General features: G+C 44.5%; 1 protein-coding gene across 1 annotated transcript; it reads right to left on the reverse strand.

The window, feature by feature from the left end:
• Window positions 1–18,048: 18,048 nt before the first annotated feature.
• On the reverse strand, window positions 18,049–19,067 carry LOC306638938 (olfactory receptor 6Q1-like; the record flags this gene model as incomplete). The annotated part of the gene is given in 2 exon segments (XM_079102393.1): window positions 18,049–18,917; window positions 18,920–19,067. Coding segments are annotated over 2 exon segments (948 nt in total). The 3' UTR covers window positions 18,049–18,117.
• Window positions 19,068–22,184: the final 3,117 nt, after the last annotated feature.

A 22,184-nucleotide genomic window follows, 5' to 3' on the forward strand; every position in this document is an offset into this window, starting at 1 on the left:
CTGGAGAGCCTCCTGTTCTCAGGCTGGCAAACTCTGCCTGCAGCCAAGCATGTTCTGCACCTGTTTTTGTGTGGCTTGTGAGTTAATAATGGCTTTTTCATTTTTAAAGAGTTTTAAAAAATTAAAAGAATACTGCTACATCACATGTGGAAGACATGAAATTCAAATTGCACATGGGTCATAAATAAGGTTTTATTGGAACACAGTCATATCTGTTAGCTTATGGATTACCTGTGGCTTTGTTCATGCTACACAGTGGTGTTGAGTATTCGTGATAGAGATTATACGGTTTGAAAATCCTAAAATGCCACTATCTCATTCTTTCCCAAGGCATTTAGAGAACACTAAAAAAGCTGACTTTTTCTCCTCCCAGAGAGAAAGTTGTTAGACATTAGCAGCACACCAAGCTAATGTCCAAACAATATTGTAAAGTTGAAGTACAAGAAAATCTTTATATTTTTTTGTGGCAGGGGGGGTACTGGGGATTGAATCCAAGTGTGCTTTGCCACTGAACTACATCCCTGGCTCTTTTTTTTTTTTTTTTTTTTTTTTGAGACAGTATCTCACTAAGTTGCTTAGGACCTCACTAAGTTGCTGAAGCTGGTCTTGAACTTATGATCCTCCTATCTCAGCCTCCTGAGTTGCTGAGATCACAGGCAAATGCCAAGGTGCCCAGCCCAATTCTTTTTTTTTTTTTTTTTTCTTTTTTTTTTTTTTTATTGTAAACAAATGGGATACATGTTGTTTCTCTGTTTGTACATGGCGTAAAGGCATACCATTTGTGTAATCATAAATTTACATAGAGCAATGTTGTTTGATTCATTCTGTTATTTTTTCCCTTCCCCCACCCCTCCCACCCCTCTTTACCCTCTATACAGTAGTTCCTTCCTCCATACTTGCCCCCCTCCCTAACCCTAACTCTAACCCTTCCCTCCCCCCCATTATGTGTCATCCTCCACTTATCAGCGATATCATTCGTCCTTTGGCTTTTTGAGATCGGCCTATCTCACTTAGCATGATATTCTCCAATTTCATCCATTTGCCTGCAAATGTCATAATTTTATCATTCTTTATGGCTGAGTAATATTCCATAGTATATATATACCACAGTTTCTTTATCCACTCATCAATTGAAGGGCATCTAGGTTGGTTCCACAGTCTGGCTATTGTGAATTGAGCAGCTATGAACATTGATGTGGCTGTATTTCTGTAGTATGCAGATTTTAAGTCCTTTGGGTATAGGCCAAGGAGTGGGATAGCTGGGTCAAATGGTGGTTCCATTCCAAGTTTTCTAAGGAATCTCCACACTGCTTTCCATAGTGGCTGCACTAATTTGCAGCCCCACCAGCAGTGTATGAGTGTACCTTTCTCCCCACATCCTCGCCAACACCTGTTGTTGCTCGTATTCTTGATAATCGCCATCCTAATTGGGGTGAGATGGAATCTTAGGGTGGTTTTGATTTGCATTTCTCTTATTACTAGAGATGTTGAACATTTTTTCCATATGTTTGTTGATTGCTTGTAGATCTTCTTCTGTGAAGTGTCTATTCATTTCCTTAGCCCATTTGTTGACTGGACTATTTGAATTCTTGGAGTAGAGTTTTTTGAGTTCTTTATAGATTCTGGAGATTAGTGCTCTATCTGAAGTATGATTGGCAAAGATATTCTCCCACTCTGTAGGCTCTTTCTTCGCATTGCTGATAGTTTCCTTTGCTGAGAGAAAGCTTTTTAGTTTAAATCTATCCCAGTGGTTGATTCTAGCTTTTATTTCTTGTGCTATGGGAGTCCTGTTAAGGAAGTCTGGTCCTAGACCAACAAGGTGAAGATTTGGACCTACTTTTTCTTCTATAAGATGCAGGGTCTCTGGTCTGATTCCGAGGTCCTTAATCCATTTTGAGTTTAGTTTCGTGCATGGTGAGAGATATGGGTTTAGTTTCATTCTGTTGCATATGGATTTCCAATTCTCCCAGCACCATTTGTTGAAGAGGCTATCTTTTCTCCATTGCATATTTTTGGCCCCTTTGTCTAGTATGAGAAAATTGTATTTATTTGGGTTTGTGTCCGTGTCCTCTATTCTGTACCATTGATCTACCTTTCTATTTTGGTACCAATACCATGCCGTTTTTGTTACTATTGCTTTGTAGTAGAGTTGAAGATCTGGTATTGCAATACCCCCTGTTTCACTCTTCCTGCTAAGGATTGCTTTAGCTATTCTGGGTTTCTTATTCTTCCAGATGAATTTCATAATTGCTTGCTCTATTTCTGTAAGGTACACAATTGGGATTTTAATTGGAATTGCATTGAATTTGTATAGCACTTTAGGTAGTATGGCCATTTTGACAATATTAATTCTTCCTATCCAAGAACATGGAAGATCTTTCCATCTTCTAAGGTGTTCTTTAATTTCTTTCTTTAGTGTTGTATAGTTCTCATTGTAGAGGTCTTTCACCTCTTTTGTGAGATTGATTCCCAAGTATTTTATTTTTTTCGAGCCAGCCCAATTCTTATAACATTAATGGAAGCTTTTCTTAGTGCATTTGTGCTGTTGTAACAATTTAATAAAGACTGGGTAATTTATGAATACGATAAATTTTATTCAGTTCACTCAGTTCGAGAAGCTGAGAGGTCCAAAATCAAGTCTCAGGCATTCTGTGTCTGGTGGGGACTTTCTTGCTATGTGATATGACTGAAGGCAGAAGGCAAAGACAGGCCTAGCTAGTTCCCTCCATCACTTTTATAAGGCACTAATCCAGTCAGTCACAGGGACGAGCCCTCATGACCTAATCACTTCCCCAAAGCCACCTGTCAATCCCACACAACAGAGATAAAGTTTCAATGTGAATCTTGAAAGAAGCACATATTTAAGCCATAGAAAAAGTCTTCCAATCAGGAACAACTTCTTTTGTTGTGTTTTCATTAGTGCATTATGTTATGGGGCACAACTTAAGAACAAACCAATCACCATTGAGAAGTACAAATTTGAGAGTCTTTATTAAGCCAGCCAGCTGACTGTCTCACACAATGCCCCAAAAAATGGCTATCACAACATACACAGTGATATGAGATGATGGGAGAACAGCCCCGACCATAGGGTAGTAGGGATTCTTATACCAAAAATCACAACAATCATAAATGTCTGTTGCTATGATTCGAAATTACAAACTGACATTATGAGATCATCAGCAGAGGGGAAGTGGGTCAAAACGAACTTCACCTAAGTACAAACTAAAGAATGGCTACTAACATCCACACAATCACTGCTCACATGGTACATTGTTTAGGAGCAATAGGAATCAAAAGAGAACAATTTTTCATCTCATAAGAATTGTCATTTTGCTTTGCTAAACATGTCATGCTAAGTAACTGATGATGGGTACAGAGGCAGGGTGTTCCTATGGGAGAAGCATTTCCTACATAACATGGAGTCTCAAAGCAAAATGGAGTCTGTTTGGTCATTGCCCAGATAGCCTGGCCTGTAACATTTCCAAGGAGCCAAACCTGTCAGCTCATCACACATTATAGTTCCCCATAGCAGTAGAGTTCATTTTGACGTTATCATAAATGCATATAATGTAGTTTGCTCATTCTTAATCCCCAATACCTCCCCTCCATCTCCCCATTCCCTCCTGCAATCCCCTTCTTCTACTCTATGGGTCTTCCTTATAGGCATTTGCCTATTTTTGGTTGATCCATTATGGTGATACATAAAAGTAGAATTCCTTGTAAGGTATTCATGTATAGCCTAAGTTGGCCAGTTTCATTCCACAGTGATTCCCCTCGCCCATGCCTCCTCCCATCCCCTCAATCCCCTTCCTTCACTCCACTCTTCTCTTTTTTATTTTCTTTCCTTTTTTTTTAATGTTTTCAGTTGTAGATGGACACAATGCCTTTATTTATTAATGTGGTGCTGAGAATTGAACCCAGTGACTCCCACGTGCTAGGTGAGCACTCTACCACTGAGCCACAACCCCAGCCCTCATTTTTATTTTCAGAAGATCCCTCTCTTATTTTTTTTTCCTTATTTTTCTCTAGTTTCCACAAATGAGAGAAAACTTTGGCCCTTGGCTTTCTTTTTTTTTAGTTTTTTTTTATTTGTTCTCTTTAGATGTACATGACAGTAGAGTATATTTTGACGTATTATACAGTATAACTTATTCTAAAGAGGATCCATTCTTGTGGTTGTACTTGATGTGGAGTTGTGCTGGTCCTGTATTCATATAGGAACATAGGAAAGCGATGTCCGATTTATTCCACTGTCTTTCCTATTCCCATTCCCCCTCCCTTGCCTTCATTCCCTTTGTCTAATCCAACGAAACTTTATTCTCTGCCCTCCACACTCACTCCTGCCCTTGACTTTCTGAGTCTGGCTTATTTCACTTAGCATGATATTCTCCGGTTCTATCCATTTACCATCAAATGCCATAATTTCATTCTTCTTTATGGCTGAGTAACACTCCATTGTGTATACATACCACATTTTCCTTATCCTTTCGTCTGTTGATGGATATTTAGGCTTCTTCCAGAGCTTGGTTATTGTGAATTGTGCTGCTATAAACATTGGTATGCATGTATGACTCTAGTATGCCAATTTTAGTTCTTTTGTATAAACACCAAAGAGGGGGATAGCTGGTGTCCCTTTCCTGGCCTTGCGAGGACTCTCCACAATGCTTTCTGACGTGGTTATACTAATTTGCCATCCCACAATACCGTGTGAGGGTGCCATTTTCCCCCGCATGCTCTCCAGCATTACTATTATTTGTGTTCTTGATAACTGCCATTCTGACTGGAGTGAGATGAAATCTCAGTGTATTTCTTCGATTTGCATTTCCCTGACTGCTAAGGATGTTGAACATTTTTTCATATATTCGTTGCCCTATTTCTTCTGAGAAATGTCTGTTTAGATCATTTGCCCATTTACTGATTTTTATTATAATTTTTTTGTTTTGAGTGTTTTGGGTTTTGTGTATATTCTGGATATTAATTCCCTATTGGAAGAGTAGCTGGCCGAGATTTTCTCCCATTCTCTTGAAAGAATGGACATTTTTTTAAGCTGTCTGTTTTATCTCAACTCCCTAAGGTTTCCCTCCCAGTAATGGGAACAAAGCCCTTAAAGCTGTTCCAGGAAACAGCCCCAAACAGAGAGTAAAAGGGTAAATTGAGCCTGATAGCCAGATAGTGCTCCAACAGTAGGATTACCAGAAACTATTGACCAGAATCTACAGCCTGTTGTAAAACATTGTGAAACATGTTGTATGTTATCAGCAAACCCAGACCCCCTTTGAAATTTCCCGGCAGCTTTGTTCCCCTTTTCCCTTTCATGTGCGACCCCTCCCGATGTGTGGTCTCTGCCTTTATAAACCTGCAAGATTTTCTGCTAGGGACTCCTCGAGTTGGGTCCCAGCGCGCTGGAATAAACACCTCTTGCGGTTTGCATCAAGTGACGCCTCCTGCGGTTGATTGGGGTTGCCGTCGATCCATGGGACAGAGTTGGGGTTTCCTTTTTGGGGCCTTACACTCTCTCTTCAGACTCTTAATTATTTCCTTTACAGTAGGCACAGCTTCTGGAAGACAGGTTTTAGGTAATTTCATCAGCGTTCAGGTAGCGTCTGTTCTTAAAGTCTTTAAGAGTAATAGTTAACACTGTGTGAGTATTTGTTGTTGCCAAACATTCCAAGTTCCTTATATGTATTAATACATTTAAACCTCGGGATGACCCACGAGGTGATCCCTTTTTGCATAGAAGAAAATCAAGAGGTTGAATAGGATATTCAAAGTTCAGGGTAGAGTCAGGAATCCCACCTGTTTCCAGATCCACCTCACCTCTCTAGGAGAATCATTCCAGGAATTCCAGGAATTCTTTAGAGCTCTAGATCCAGCTCTGCCCCCCACCAGGAGATTTCTCTCTTGGCTGAAATCCCGCAGGCTAACTCAACAAAGAAGTTTTTATGCCACAAGCATTTATTAAGCAATGTCCAGGCACCTTGGAGTAACAGGGCTTAGGAAATGAGCAAAAATTCATGCTTGTCCCCCAGGTGTTGACCTTCTGATTGGAAAGAGTCACAAATCGTCATAAACATTAGGTAGAGTTTTGGAGAAAAGGTTCTGAACAGAAGTGGCCCAACACATGGGGCAGACAGCAGGACAGTTTCAAAAGGCAAAGGGAATGTGATAAATAAAAAAGAATTCAAAGACCTTCTTGAAGAGTTCCAGCTTTCTGGAAAAGTTCTTCTCCTGACACAGAATCAAAGTCTATCCCCCTTCTCCAACCTTGTCCCAAAGAAGTGCCCTCTATGTCACTGGTGGGCTTCCAGAAAGTACACTGTCTGTTCTCCTTTTCTATTACTTTCCCAGCCTTACAGAGGTATAATCACAAATAAGTATTGTATGTATTTAATGTATGACATGATTACAATGTATATTGTGCAATGATTACCACAATCAATCCAATTAACACATCCACCACCAGCTATAGTTAGCATTGGGGTATTGGGGATGTTGACCTGAGGACCCTTAAAATCTGCCTTATTAACAAATTTTGAGTAAACAATAGAGTACTATTAACTATAGACACGATGTTGTCTATTAGCTCCCCAGGGTGCTGGGGATGGGGATGGAGGTAAGTAGATGTTTATTTAAAACTCCCTTTTCTATTATTTAAACTGTTAACAAAAGGAAATGGTGACAGTCCTCTGGCAGTCACAGGATCTAACTTCCCTAAGGTTTGGGATACGCTGAAGACACATGCCTCAGACCATCTCTGCCTTCAATCAAAAAACAATCACCATCTATACTAATCTGCACCTTCAAGGCAGGACTGAGTCTGCATATGGTGGAACTGATCATACAAGCCAAGAAGGATGGTATACAACTTGAATGGCTAGATGGGTGGGTGGATGGTAAAAAGTCGGGTAGGTTCATATTCACAGTCCAGCCCAACTATGAATCTATTTTAGGCAATGTCCAACTCTTCTAGATTTCCATTACCTTTTTCACTTGGTTCTCCACCCCTTATAGATGAACACGGACTCGCAATGTGAGAAAAGAGAGCTCTTTTTCACCAAATGTGTGGAGATCAGGTTCCTCCTCCAAGCACCAGCCAGCACAGATGGGTGGAGCCAGGCAGTAGCAGAGAGGGCGAGTCCCCTACAACGGCTTATTTGAATTGTCAACTTGATTGGGTTAAGAAATGGCGATGATTAAGTGGCTGTGGGTGTGTCAGTGAGGGCATGTCTAGGAATGATTGGGATGTGGATAGTGAACTGAAGTGGAGCCCCTCCCTACGCGTGGGCAGAACTGTCCGATAGGATGGAATAAAAGCTGGGAAAAAAAGAAAGTAGATGCTGATGCAAGCTTGGCTCTTCTTCATCAGGTTCTCGATCGCTGCTTCCATTGTCTGAGGATATCAGACTCTGGCTTCTTCACTCTTCCAAAGCAGACTCTGCCAGTGATTCTCCACATAGTTTCCAGAAACCTTGGTCTCAGACTAGGGGAGTGTTATGGGGCACAACTTAAGAACAAACCAATCACCACTGAGAAGTCCAAATGTGAGAGTCTTTATTAAGCTGGCTGGCTGACTGTCTCACACAATGCCCCCAAAAAATGGCTTTTGGGAGAACAGCCCGACCACAGGGTTGTAGGGGTTCTTATACCAAAAATCACACCAATCGTAAGTGTCTGTTGCTATGATTCAAAATTACAGACTAACATCATGAGATCAACAGAGGGGGAAGTGGGTCAAAATGACCCTTACCTAGGTACAAACTAAAGAATGGTTGTGGGTTGGGGATATAGCTCAGTTGGTAGAGTGTTTGCCTTGCAAGCACAAGCCCTGGGTTCAAATCCCCAGCACTGCAAAAAAAAAAAAAAAAAAAAAAAAAAAAAGGTCTTTGTTTCACATTTGAAATAAAAACATTAAAAAAAAAAAAAAAGAATGGTTACTAACAGCCACATGATCACCATTCACATGGTACATTGTTTAGGAGCAATAGGAATCAAAAGAGAGCAATTTTTCATTACGTAAGAATTGTCATTTTGTATTGCTAAACATGTCATCTTAAGTAACTGATGATGGGCACAGAGGCGGGGTGTTCCCATGGGAGAAGCTCATTTCCTACATAACATGGAGTCTCAGAGCAAAATGGAGTCTGTCCAGTCATTTCCCCCATAGTCTGGCCTATAACATTCCCACAAAGCCAGATCTGTCAACCCATCACAGGGAGCACTGTTGATCCCTCTTGTTCTGGCTCTTGGACTGTGCAGTTGCTGGTTCTTCCAGTTCTCCAGCTGCAGACGGCCATTGTAGACTATCCAGCTTCTGGTCATGTGAGCCAATCTATTCAATCCCCTTGCTATGATCATACTTCCTGTCCATGCTCTCATACTTCCTGTTGATGTTCTTCCTCTAGAGAACCCTGACTAATCCACACCATGACTGGGGCTGCTCCTGCCGGGTTTCTGTCTCCTGGTCCTCTCCAAGGGGCTCCATTACACCAGGAACACCAGAAATACCACTTCGCCACCAGAACCTGGGAAGAGGTTTTCTCCACCAAAGACAGGGAGATGTGACAACATTTGACGTTAGAAACATCAGCGTCCTCCCAGGCCAAAGAGGACAGAAAGTCAATGGACATTTTGACTTCAGGGCACCTCCTGGCAACAGTTACTGACAAATGGAAGAGCTGTTACCTGGGCAGAAGGGACTTAAAGGTAAGCTCTGCGCAGGCACCAGTGTTTGTCATATTGAACTTGCTTGGTGGAAAGGGATGGATTACTATCCTACACGACCCTGAGGCTCTACTGAAATGGGACCTCCCAAGGCTCCCCAAACGAAGAAGCTCACAATAAAACAAAGAACATGAGAAGGTAGATTTTCTACCCTTGCGGATCCACACTTACCCTGAAATGGTCAACGTGTCCTCCCGGAGTTGCTCCTGGTCTGCTCGCTTCTGTCAAGAAATAGGCAATCGATGGTGAGCTTTGTTAAAACTATGGAAAATGACCCGTGGGCACCCTTTCTTCCTTTCCCAGACCCCAAAGAAGCTCAGCACAGCAGATGGGGGAATTCTCATTTAAGGGCAGTTACACCTCGACTATCAGGGTCGGCCTCCTACAGATTGCTCTGTCAGAGGCAGCTAAACTCTCCCTCCACTGAGCAGCCGAAGCACCTTCTCAGACCAGTGTACGAAGAACAAGTAGATTTCTCCATCAGGTCTGCACATTCTTCTCCCGTTCTAGAGAGTTCAAACTCTTTCCCTCTGGTCCTGCTTGAGTCTGGAATGTCTCTTTCCATTCCCTCATCTATCCTACTCCAATTCCAAATTCCTCCACCCTGGGAGGGGGAAACCAGGTTGCTGGAGAGCAAGGGAGCGGAGCAGAGTGGAGGCAGAATTGGTATCATTGCTCCACAGACAAGAGCTGGTGAGGGGAGACCCCTCTCGGAGCTTCCAGCTTGGTACTCTCCTCCTCTCTCCTTTCTCCCTTCCCAGGCTACTGGATCGTTTCATCATGCCTTTCCAAGAAAATTGATTCTGCAAGCCTCATCTGATTCTCGATTTTTCTCAGTTTGTAGTGATTCTGCCTCTTGGAGAACAACGACAATGTCTGGAGACCATTTGGGTTTTCACAACTTGGGGGAATGTTGCTGGCCTCCAATTGGTGGAAGCCAGGTTGCTGCCAACCCTCCTGTCCCCAAAGCACAGGACAGACTCCATAACAAAGAATTTTCCTGCCCCAATCAGTAAGACATTGAGGAAACCTGGGCTCAAGCAATCCGTGAGTGGTGCTGAGGCGCAGCTAGTTTTTGTAGTCTTCGTTTCTCATTCGCTGTGGATGGACTCTGTTCTGTCTGGGCTGGAGAAATCAGTCCTTTGAAACACAGGTGGAAGGATTCATTGAGTCCAGAGTGAAGGGCACACTCACCAGCTAATACTTCACAAAATTATCCATCTGGAGTATTTGCTGTGCACTTACAAAGTTCTGGCCACTGTGATATAGCTTCACTTGGATCATCTCAACCTTCACACAATCTTCAAAACAGAAATCACTACTGTCCCTATTTTATTGAAGAGAAAACTGAAGTTTGGGGAGGTGAAACCCAAGGTCACCCAGTTCAGTTCTAACCCAAGCCTGTCTCCAGCTCTAGGAGTCTTGATGTCCCCACTAGACTGAAATTGTTGAGAACACATTCATACCTATTTCTGCTTCCCTAATACCTTTGACAGAACAAGTACATGAAACACATTGATAATTGTCTGAGAAAGACATGGAGGGAAGGGGAAATGAAAAGAGAGAGAAAAGAAAAGGAGGTAAAGAAGGGATGATTTTATTTGTTTTTATTTTTACAGACTGCATTTTGATTACATTGTACACAAACGGGTACAACTCTTCATTTCTATGGTTTTACACAATGTAGATTCACACCATTAGTGTAATCATACATGTATTAGGGTAATGATGTCTATCTCAGTCCACTATTGTTCCTTTTCAGCCCCCATCACTCCCCTCATTTCTTCTACACAATCAAAGTTCCTCCAGTCTTCCTTACCCCACCCCCCTGTTATATATCAGCATCCACGTATCAGAGAAAACATTTGGCCTTTGGTTTTTTGGATTGGCTTATTTCACTTAGCATGATATTCTTCAGCTCCCTCCATTTACCTGAAAATGGAATATTATTCAACCATAAAGAAGAAGGGATTGAGGTTTTAAAGGAAGGAGTAGGAGAAAGGAAGAGAGAGGGCAACACCTCATCAGTGAGGGAGATACTGCTTTATCACAGACACTACTGATTCTCCCCTGCAGTGTCCCAGCCCTCTCTCCTCTCCCGCAATGAAAAATGTCCTGTCAACCTAATTTGAGACGTTAAACTGCTGCTACAATGCCTTCCCTGCCCCCGCAGGTGAAATCGCCATATTACCAGGAAATGCGGGAGGCTGGCTCTGGTCAGGGTGTGGCCAGCAGCAGCAGGGTAGGCTTCAGGTGAAACCTCAGGGTCACATCCAGGAAAGGTCCTTCAATGAGAAAACACGCCAGAACAAGGAGACCAAAAAAATGAGGTCAACGTGCCCTTCCCGCCTACTAAGCTAACACCACTTAAGCCTAGTACATCCTAATCAACCACGAGTTTGACCAAATCCTGTAAGTAATTTAGTTCCCGGCACATGGCCGTCCCAAAACCTTAAGGAAAATCCCCCTATTGACTTAACTATTTTCCTAAGATGTCATTCAACAGGTATCAAGTGGCACATGCCAGGGGTAGCAACCGCCAAAGAGGCACAGTCCCTGGACTCCTCGAGCGCCTGACAGGTTGAAGGACAATGATCTTCTGCCCCTAGCACAGCTCTCCTCTCTCAGAGAAGAACCCAGACTATAGAGTGGAGTTACAAGCTCTGATGAAAGTTAGAGCCCTGAGCTCGAGAACAGTGGAAAAAGTAACCCTAAAGAAGCGTGTGCAGGGAGACTTCCCTGAAGGGGTGGCATGTGATGCCAGCCTTAACCAGGAGTGGCATGCTAAAGGTAACCAGAATGATGTAATGGTTGATTTCAATTGTCAACTTGATTGGATTAAGAGATGCAGATGATTAAGAGGCCTCTGGTGTGTCCATGAGGGCATGTCTAGGAATGATTGCAATGTGGGATGGAGAACTGAAGTGGAGCCCCTCCCTAAGCATGCGGTACCACCCAATAGGATGGAATAAGAGCTGGAAGTACAAGGAAGCAGATGCAGATGCAAGCTTGGCTTTCTCCAATGGTTCTTGATTTCTGCTTTCGATCGTGTGAGGATAGCTTACTCTCACTTCTTCACTCTTCCAAATCGGACTCCGCCAGTGATTCTCCTGGTAGTTTCCAGAAGCCTTGACCTCGGACCAGGGTAGCACTGTTGATCTTTCTTGTTCTGGGGCTTCTGCCTCTTGGAATGCACAGCTGCTGGTTCTTCCAGCTCTCCAGCTGCGGACTATCCAGCTTCTGGTCGGTGAGCCAATCTAATATCCCCTTGTTATTATCCTACTTCCTGTTGGTTTTTTTCTCTAGAGAACCCTGACTATACACATGACAAGGACAGTCCCAGGCTAAGGGGTAAGTTAATAAAGATGCAAGGCTGAAAACAGGAGGAGCCATGGGCAGCTTGAGCTTAGTCTGCGATGACAGTGTAGGAAGCAGGTGGCCCCCTCACAGAGGGCCTCACCTTGCAGACTCAGGCACACAGACTCTGTTCTGTGGGAATGGTCATTCACTGCTGTGCTTACGCAGAGAAGCAGCGTGCGTGTTGCTGTGGGATTAGGGGAGACGAATGTACGGGGATTAGGGGAGTGGATGTACGGGAAAGGAGAATGAGCAAAGCAGGGACAACCAGGCTCCGGGCCAGGGAAGCACCCAAGCCGCAGATCTGGACAAAGTCTTTTCCCGCACTGCAAACTCTTTCTGAGAGGAAGGAGTCTTTGGGGATATTCTTTGCCCTTTTAAAAGGAAAAGGTGGTGACTCAATGAAGCCGAGGAGAAGCCATCAGATGCTGAAGAGGATGGGGGAAATGATGATAAGGAGGAATCCTCAGACTTGGATATTAGGGGGACATGGAATAAAAAAGTCTCTGGAAGCATAATAACCAAAGCCAGGGGAAGAGGTCAAATAGGATGGATCTGACAATTTCAGGGCTCCAGCTGCAAATCTGTCCTATCACTATGAAATGCAAAGCTTAGTTTACATTTTATCACTGGAATGATTTAGAGACCGTGGCTGCATTTTAAAAAGAGAGGCTTCTTCTAGCAGGGCTGAGGCAGGGCGATCCCTGGAATCTGGATGTCAAACCAGCTTGGACAACATACATTGAGAACCCCCACTCCTCAAAAAAATTCAAAATGAAAAAGTGAGATGGATTCTGTGTAAATGCTAAGGACTCTATAAACATAGTAAGTAGGCTGAGGGGTGAATAAATGCATAAATTAAGTAGCTGCAACTAAGTAATTATGACAGTGTCATGAGGGGTTGTTCAATCCAAAAGGAGGAAGCCCGAAGAGAAGGTTCTGTAGGTTGCTCAATGCCACTCCATGATAGTCTGACGCGCGATAAGCAGCACCATGGGGATTTCTGCCATCTGTGCCTTTGGCTCTGAATCTGAGGACATCACGCATCTGGAAGGCCCACCGTACGGAGACGGAAAATACTCTGAGCCTCCTGGAAAAGCCACCACACGTGGTGAAACTGGTCAGCTGTTTCCAGGAGCTTCCCCGCTCTCTTCTCTGAACCGGTTTCTTTCCCCTGCAGAAAAGGAGCCACACCCAGAAGTGTCCCTTGGACCAGGGGCCCTTCGGAGGAAGAGCCGGTACTCGCCAGAGCCGTGGACTTCCTGTCCTGCCCGAGCCCCTCGGCCCGGTGCTGGCTGTCTGCGCAGCCTGCTGGCCCTCCTCACCCCAGCCGTCCTGGGCATGTCCATCAGGCACCGCCACACCTCCATGGTCTGAGCCAGTAACCACCAGCTCAGCCGCTCCTGCTGTCCTCCTTGGCTCTGTGTTTCCTCTGCCCCTCCATGTCCATTGGCCCCCGAGGCCCCCTCACCTGTGCTGGCCTCCAGGCAGCTTTGGGGTCACCTTCACAGGCTGCATGTCCACGGTGCTGGCCAAGACCATAGTGGTGGTGGCAGCCTTCCACGCCACCACAGGCCGTTCTCCCAGCTCAGGGTGTGGGCAGGACCAGTGCTCCCTGGCACCATCCCAGTGTCTGTTCCCTGGTCCAGATCCTTGTGCGTACCTCTCGGTGGCCAGATTGTCCCACAGCCCGTGGACTTCCGCAAGCCTGGCTTCACTGTGCTCATGAAATGTGATGGGGGGTTCCTTGGAACTCTTCTGCACCAGGCTGTGCTACTTGGGTTTGCTAGGTCTGGTCAGCTTGCTGTGGCCGTTCCCTGCCTGCCGGCTCCTGACACCTTCAGTGAAGCGAAGCACATCCTTGTCAGCACGCCGGTCTGCTCCTGTGTCTGGGCGTCCTTCATCCCTTCCCACACGAGTGCCCAAGGCAAAGATACCTTGGCCCTGGAGGTCTTTGCCTCTTGGCATCAGGATCAGGCCTCATGTTTCCGTCTCTTCTTTCCCAGGGCTACATCATCCTTCTCGGCCCTGCCAAGAACACAAAAGGACGAATTCTTGGCAGACATCATCCCAAGTAAGGAAGGCAGAAGGGGACGACAGGAAGTCCTGCTTTCTCGGGAATGCCCTCTTAAGTCCCTGCAGGGGTCGGGGGGAGAACGGGGTAGGACACTCCTTCCTCTGAGCCCCATCACACTGGCCCAGAGCCCCTGCTTGTCCCTGAGCTGCTTCTGTTTTGTATTTCATTCCATCTAGGAGGGATAAGACACGTTTGCAAAAAAAAACTATCCCTGATGGAAGCATGGGGTCTCTATCATCCTACGGCCTCTAAGCACAGGGTCAAGGCTGGGGACACGGAGGAGACCGATCGTGTCTGATGAATGAAAGGATTGACTTATGAAAAGTCAGCGCTGGGAGGACCCTCGAGGGGAGGAAGTGAGACAGAGGGATTAGTGGGGTCCACAAATGCCGTTCAAGATCCCCTGGCCCTTCCTTAGTAGCTGTCAGAACTTGAGCCTGTAGCTTGACCCTCCCTGAGGCTCCGTCTCCTGTGTAAGATGAGCTGAGTCCCCCCCTTCCAGGTTGTTGGGATGATGAAACACAAAAACGTGTCAAAGTACTGAGCACAGATTAAACACTCTAAAAGTGGATATTGAACAACACCGCAGTCTACCCTGACCTTTTACAGATAAGGGAATGAGTACGGAGAGAAGAGGACCCATTTACCCAGAGCATCACTGTACAGAGATTAAGAGGCAAGATGCACAGGGCTCAAGACTTAGCTCTACTACTTAGCTGTGTGACTTTGGACAAGTTACTTAGCTTCTCTGTGTCTCAGGAGGATCACGATAGCACTGAACTCATGGAGTTATCAATGAGGTATAATTAATTTTATTTATAAAACATTTAGAAGAGGAAAAGGCACAGAGTAAGCCCGAACAATTATTTATTAAATAATTCAATAAAATGGTGAATAGTGACAAAACCTAGATTTCTTGTTTTATTGCTGAATGACTAAAACTTTTTTTGAGACCCTTGCTCCAAGCTAGGTGGGGGGAATCTTTGGAGAGTCTCAAGCATAGTTTTTGTTTACTTTTTATGTGGTGCTGAGGCTCGAACTCAAGGCCTCACATGTGCTAGGCAAGCACTTTACCACTGAGCCACAACCCCAACCCTAAAGCATAGTTTTTATAAGCAAAGAGCTTATGGTCTAACAGTTCCAACTTAACCTTTTGAACAAGACTAGACATGTCTACTACGAAATTTTTTTTCTAAATAAGCGACCTGTTCCTGCTCTGGCTAGCTGCTAGCCTTTTTGTAAATGAGGACAGGTGATTGCCACAGACCCGCTGGACAGCACTTCACACTAAGCCCATGCTTCACTCTAGGAATAGAAACCCAATTGTGTTTCTATTCTAGGAATAGAAAAGCAATTGTGTTTTCAGAAGTTTTCTGTTTGCTGAAATATGCATTTTCCCGACATGAGTTCCTAGTTTGTCTTCACTGCACATTGATCCCATTAGTAGCGGCTTTAAAACATTATCTGTTGATACCTCCACATACATTACATCCCAGATCCTGGTGGTAGATATGTTTTTTAAGAGAGCGATTGTTTTAATTTTGTAATGTAATAATCACACTCACAAGAGTAGGGTTCCCCCCAGTTTAGTTTCTTGTATGAGGTTTCATTAAAACAAGATTCATTTGTATACAGGCAGAAACCTTCCTAATGCAATTTGTCTCAAAAATATAGACTTGTTCCTCCAGAATCTCAAAATAGTAAACTTTATTAATACTTCCTATACAGTTATTGTTGGAGTAGTTCTTAAAATTCAGAAAACGGTACTCGTATTTAAAGCTGAATTCTTTTTGCTACCATAAATGAGTAGTGTATACCCCAATGTAAATGTTCTCTTCTCCTCAGTCAAAACCCAATAGGTACAGGTCACTTTGTGTTGATATCTCCTAAGCCAGGTGCCTGAAAGTGGATAATCCTTCTCTTCCATCTAGGTGAATTCTTTCATTTGATCTTGAAACATTCTTACTTTAGCACCTTTTTTGCATCTTACAAAAATTGAAAAGAATCTAAAGCATATTAATGATATATACTCAGTAAATGAGCCAGGCATAGTGGTGCACACCTGTAATTGCAGCGACAGCAGAGGCTGGGACAGGAGGATTGCAAGTTCAAGGCCAGTCTCAGCATCTTAGTGAGGCCCTGTCTCAAAATAAAAAATAACCAGGGCCTGGGGTGGGAGGGGTTAGTGTTAGGGTTAGAGTTAGGGTTAAGGAGGGGGGCATGAATGGAGAAAGGAAGGACTGTATAGAGGGAAAAGAGGGTGGGAGGGTGGGGGGAAGGGAAAAATAACAGAATGAATCAAACAATATTACCTATGTAAATTTATGATTTCACAAATGGTATGCCTTTACGCCATGTACAAACAGAGAAACAATATGTATCCCATTTGTTTACAATAAAATAAATAAATAAATAACCAGGGCCTGGATGTAGCTTAGTGGTAGAGTGCCCCCGGGTTAGATTCCCAGTACCAAAAAAAAAATGTTTTTCAAACTGCGTGACTGTGTACTCCCCATTAACAGAGGGAAAGACAACAGCTCAAACGCTATTAGTCAAAACTGTGGCGTTGAACAGCCCTGCAGTGTCATCTGCTTGTTACTGGCCAGTTAAGGAACATCATCACAGAAAATCTGTCCTTCCCCACACTCGATCCCAAGTTCAGCATTTCCCTCTTCCATTTACAATAGTTTCTGGAATCCACATTCAAAATGGGATCATACATGCCTTTAGGAATGCAGATATTATGTGTAGGGAACTACTTGAATTTTAATTGTCTTTTTAAGCATAACTTAAGAGCTGGCATTGCCTTAAAGATCTTCTTAAATTGACTTCAAAACACCATCTGATTTGAGGCAGGATCAGTTTATATTTCAAATTAGAAAACAAATATTACAAATATTAAGAACATAAATCACCTGGAAAATCAGCTGATTCTGGGGTTGAGTCTGTGGTGAAAACTGCTTGTCTCTCAAATTTTGTCTTTCTCCTTTTTTTTACAATAAGTCAATGGTGATGGGGCATCTGGTTGCCCACTAGAGACTAATTTTACTTCCTTTGCAATCAGATGTGGTCTGTGACTCACTTCTCACTGAAGTGGTGAGTGGAAGTGGTCATTGCCACATCTGGTCAAGACGCTTTGAGGCCCAGAATGTGACTTTGAGGCCCAGAGTAAAGTCTGGCTTCTCTTGCCCACTGTTGACCGTGTAAATTAGCAAGAAGGTTCTAGATCAGGGCTGCAAGTCATCTCTGTCACAACTACTCAGGTTAATCATTGTTGCAGAAAAAATGTCCTTATAGCAAGATACATGGATGTGATTATGTTCTAATAAAATTGAATTTATGGACCCTAAGATTTGAATTTTATGAACTTGAGTGTCTGGAAATATTATTTTCTAATTTTTATTCAAGCACTTACAAACGTAAAAACCATTTTTTATCTCACAGGCCATTAAAAAGCATGTGCTGAGCCAGATTTGACCTGCAGGCTTTATTTTGCCAACATCTTCAGGAATGTTGACCCTACAGACGGAAAGAACTTGGATCTTTGACTACCTGTGGAGCACAGCTACCCGTCAACCTGAACATGACCGTGGACTTCTGCCAGGAAGACGAAATAGCCCTCATTCTTTTTTTTTTTTTTTTTTTTTTTTTTTTTTTTCCTCAGTTGTAGTTGGACACAATACCTTCATTTTATTTATTTTTATGTGGTGCTGAGGATGGAACCCAGGGCCTCTCGCCTGCTAAGCAAGCGCTCTACCACTGAGCCACAACCCCAGCCCCTTCCTCATTCTTCAAGCTATGACAGAGTTAAGTCCCTCTTGTTATAGCAGCTCAGCATATTCCTGTACCTAGTACGGAGTCTCTGACTCCTGGGTACCAGCCACCTCCCTTCCATAGTCCTCACCACCCGCCTTTGGAAGATCCCAGACAAGGAGACTAGGTATCCCCCACCTGCCTCCTCACCGCCTCTTCCAGGACTTGAGGGAAAAGGCCCGGCCCAGGGCTCCCTTCACCTCCTTGTTCCGAAGGCTGTAGATGAGGGGGTTGAGCATGGGGGTGACGATGGAGTAGAAGACAGACACCACCTTGTTGAAGCTGACGGAGGAGGCCACTCTGGTCCGCACGTACATGAAGAAAAGCGTGCCATAGAAGAGGCCCACGACCGTCAGGTGAGCTGCGCAGGTGGAGAAGGCCCTCCGACGCTCCGCCGAGCGGACGCGCAGCAGCGTCCAGACAACGTTGCCGTAGGACACGGCGATGACCGCGGAGGAGGCCAGGAGCACGGCCAGAGAAACCAGGAAGTCCACCTGCTCCTTCAGGGTGACATCCGAGCAGGACAAGGCCAGCAGCGGGGCGGCGTCGCAGAAGAAGTGGTCCACGACGTTGGGGCCACAGAATGCCAGCCGCGACATGAGGTAGAGGGGCAGAATGGGTGTCAGGAAGCCTGCCAGCCAAGAAGCAGCTGCCAGACGGGCGCAGGTGCCCCAGGACACCAAGGACCCGTAGCGCAGAGGCATACAGATGGCCACATAGCGATCATAGGCCATGGCGGCCAGCAGGAAACACTCAGTCGCCCCGAGGAAGGTGAAGAGGAAAAGCTGGGACAGGCAGCCCGCGTAGGAGATACTCTTGCCCCCGGCCACCCCAATAAAACCAGCCAGCATCTTAGGCACGGTGACCGAGGTGTACAGGATCTCAAGGCAGGACAAGTGTGTCAGGAAGAAGTACATGGGTCGCCGCAGCCGGTGGTCAAGGCCCCCACTAATATGATGGCCAAGTTTTCGGCCAAGGTGAACAGGTACACAGTGAGGAAGAGCAGGAAGAAAGGGAGGCGTGCTTCTTGCACCCCAGCAAAGCCCACCATGACAAACTCTGTTACTTGGGTCCAGTTTCGGGGGTACGGCTGCATATGTGGGAGGGAGAACGTGGTCGACTCATAGCCTGGTGGACAATGAAAGCTTGAAGAAAACCGAAGAGGATGCTGACTATAAGTAACACCTTCCTGGCTAAAGAGGAAGGTGAGGTCAGACGCCGCCCCCACTCACGGAGGGTGCAAAGTCTGGGGGCACGGGAAAGCGGACAGTTTCAGGACAAAATGAATAGGACTGAACAGGATTGAGACAGGATATTGTGGAAAGGAAACAGCAGGGATGTCTTGAGAGGTCTTCCTGGAGGAAACACAGTCTAAACTTGAACCTGGAAAAGAGGCATAAGTTCATGAGGTAAATGGTGGCGAAGCAGAGAGGAGGTTGCAAGTATAAAATCCCAGACACCATAGAGGACAGTGTGGATCTGTCAAGGGAAAGGGAAAGTTAGTTCCTGTATGAGGGCCAGAGAGCGCCGGAAGAGTTCTAAGCAGTAGAGCAACCATTGTTTTGATCTTCAGAAGGAGCAAGTTTAGTGGATAACAACAAGAAAGGAGGCCGAGAGGCCTGACTGGGAGGTTGCTGTGCGTATAACATGGAGTGACAGTGGCCTCAGCTAAGGAGATGTCAGCAGGCCTGGAAAGTGAATGTAGCTATTAAGACAGAATCAACAGGATTGAGCTCAAACACAAACTGGGTCATCCCATTGTAGAAACAGATAATAAAAAAGAGGTTCAAAGAGATTAACTCCTTATCAGCGAGATCATTCGTCCTTTGGTTGTTTGAGATTGGCTTATCTCACTTAGCATGATATTCTCCAATTTCATCCATTTGCCTGCAAATGCCATGATTTTATTATTCTTTATGACTGAGTAATATTCCATTGTGTGTGTGTGTGTGTGTGTGTGTGTGTGTGTGTATACCACAGTTTCCTTTCCATTCATCAATTGACACATAATGGGGGGGGGAGGGGGGCAAGAATGGAGGAAGGAAGGACTGCATAGAGGGATAAGAGGGGTGGGAAGGGTGGGGGGAAGGGGAAAAAAACAGAATGAACCAAACAACATTACCCTATGTAAATTTATGATTACACAAATGGTATGCCTTTACTCCATGTACAAACAGAGAAACATGTATCCCATTTGTTCACAATAAAAAAAGAGATTAACTCCTATCTTATTTTAAGATTAAAGGGAAAATATAGTCTCTCCATTCCTACAGAAGTTTTAAAATGCGACCCAAAGCCGGGCATGGTAGAGCATATCTATAATCCCAGCGACTCAGGAGGCTGAAGCAAGGAGGATCAAAACCAGCCTCAGCAATTTAGCAAGGCCCTATGCAACTTAGTGAGACCCTGTCTTAAAATTTAAAAATAAAATAAAGAGGTCTGGGGATGTGGCTCAGTGGTTAAGTGCCCCTGGGTTCAATCCCTGGTACCAAAAAAAAAAAAAAAAAAAAAAAAAGGCAACCCAAAATTCTTTGATACCCTTCCCATTGAACTGTGGGGTCAATAGCTATTCCCTTGAATCCAGGCTCCGTGACTGACAGCCAAATAACATGGAAGTGATGCTGTGCCTGTATTCAGGATCAGGCCTTAGGAAACTGTGGATGTTCACTTTTTGCTTCTTGGAACCTAACCACTACATTGTAAAGAAACCCAAGCAGTTTGCAGAAAGGCCCAAGTAGAGAAGAACTAAGGGCCCTTCCCTGGCCAAGTTTCCACTGACAGCCAGCAATAACTTGCTAATCTAGGTGAATAAGAAGTCTAACAAAAAGATCCTTCAATCCCCAGTAAAGACTGCCAAACTAACACCAGCCTTCCCTGCTGAACCCTCCCCAGTTGTAAATTTGTGAGCTAAACAATTGATGATTGCCATTCTAAGCCTGAACTAGAGTCTGAATCCAGGTTTGCCAAGGTTCTTAACATTAAGCGAGTTCCTTCTGGCTTCAACATCCCATGATTTTCAAATGAGGAAATCATGCAGAGATACAAAATCAGAAATAAACAAGGTCAACATCTTCAGATTCCTGTGCATTTATATTCTCACCCTTCCAAGTCTGAGTTGCAACATCCCTACATGCCTTCCAGGAGGAGATGGTCACTGTATACAGATGCCATGGAAACCTGACTTGACAGCTGTTACAGACAGATTTGGGAGTAAAGTTCTTTGAAATGTTCTTTCCTTTTCATAGTCATGAGGAACATGAGATTTAGAGTCACGCAGATCTGGAATCAGCTCTGGATCTGCAGTACACTAGCGTGGCTGTCTCATCTATGAATTGTTACTATTATTTCTAACTCTTACCTGTCCTTCCAGCTGTGACTCAAGTTTGTTAATCCCATCTTCATTTGAGTGCCTTTTACTTCCCTCATTCCACCCAAATTTGTATGCATGTCAGGCCAGCAAGCACAAAGAACACCTGCTCTGTACCAGGAACCTTGGCAGATACTGAGGAGCATCCTGGTACAGAGCAGGTGCCCACCAACATCCAACAGGAGATCAAGTACAGAGCCTTATAATTCTCTGATCCATAGCTTAGAGGAGGCCAAAACCTGTGGGGTTCATATCAGGTCCAGATTAGATGCTCTGAAAGAACCTGCTTTTGTTACTCAAATGCTGAAGGAGGCTAGAGAAGAAGGATATTTCAGAAAGAGGAAGAGAAAGTGCAAGGATTCATGCTTGCCCAGTATGGTGTGGTTGCCAGGAGACAGCTGCCTGGACAGGAACTACACTTTCACCTTCCTGTACCCACTTGGGGATGCATGTCATCTGTGGCTGGGATTTTTTGCGAAGCTTGCGTGGCTTCCCTGTTCTCTCCCCACTGTGAAGCCGAAAGATGGAAAGAGCCAGAATTCCCTGCAGAATACAACTCCTGTCTTCCTGGAGCAGAGATCGTCAAACTTTTTCTGTAGAAGGCCAGACTGTAAATAATTTAAGCTTTGTGAGCCACAGATAGTCTCTGCCGCATATGGCAGTGGGGGCTTCGCAAAACTTTAAAAATGTAAAAATCACTTTCAGCTCATGAGCCTTACAAAAATGGATTGCAAGCTGGGTATGGACCATGGGCTATAAGTTGCTGATCCCTGTCCCACCTGGGACTGTCAGACAAACTAAAAACGAATGTCATCATACTGTGTTAAGCTACAGTTACCCTACTTG

This window comes from Sciurus vulgaris (genome assembly GCF_902686455.1).
Source record: "Sciurus vulgaris genome assembly, chromosome: 11".
NCBI classification, from domain to species: domain Eukaryota; kingdom Metazoa; phylum Chordata; class Mammalia; order Rodentia; family Sciuridae; genus Sciurus; species Sciurus vulgaris.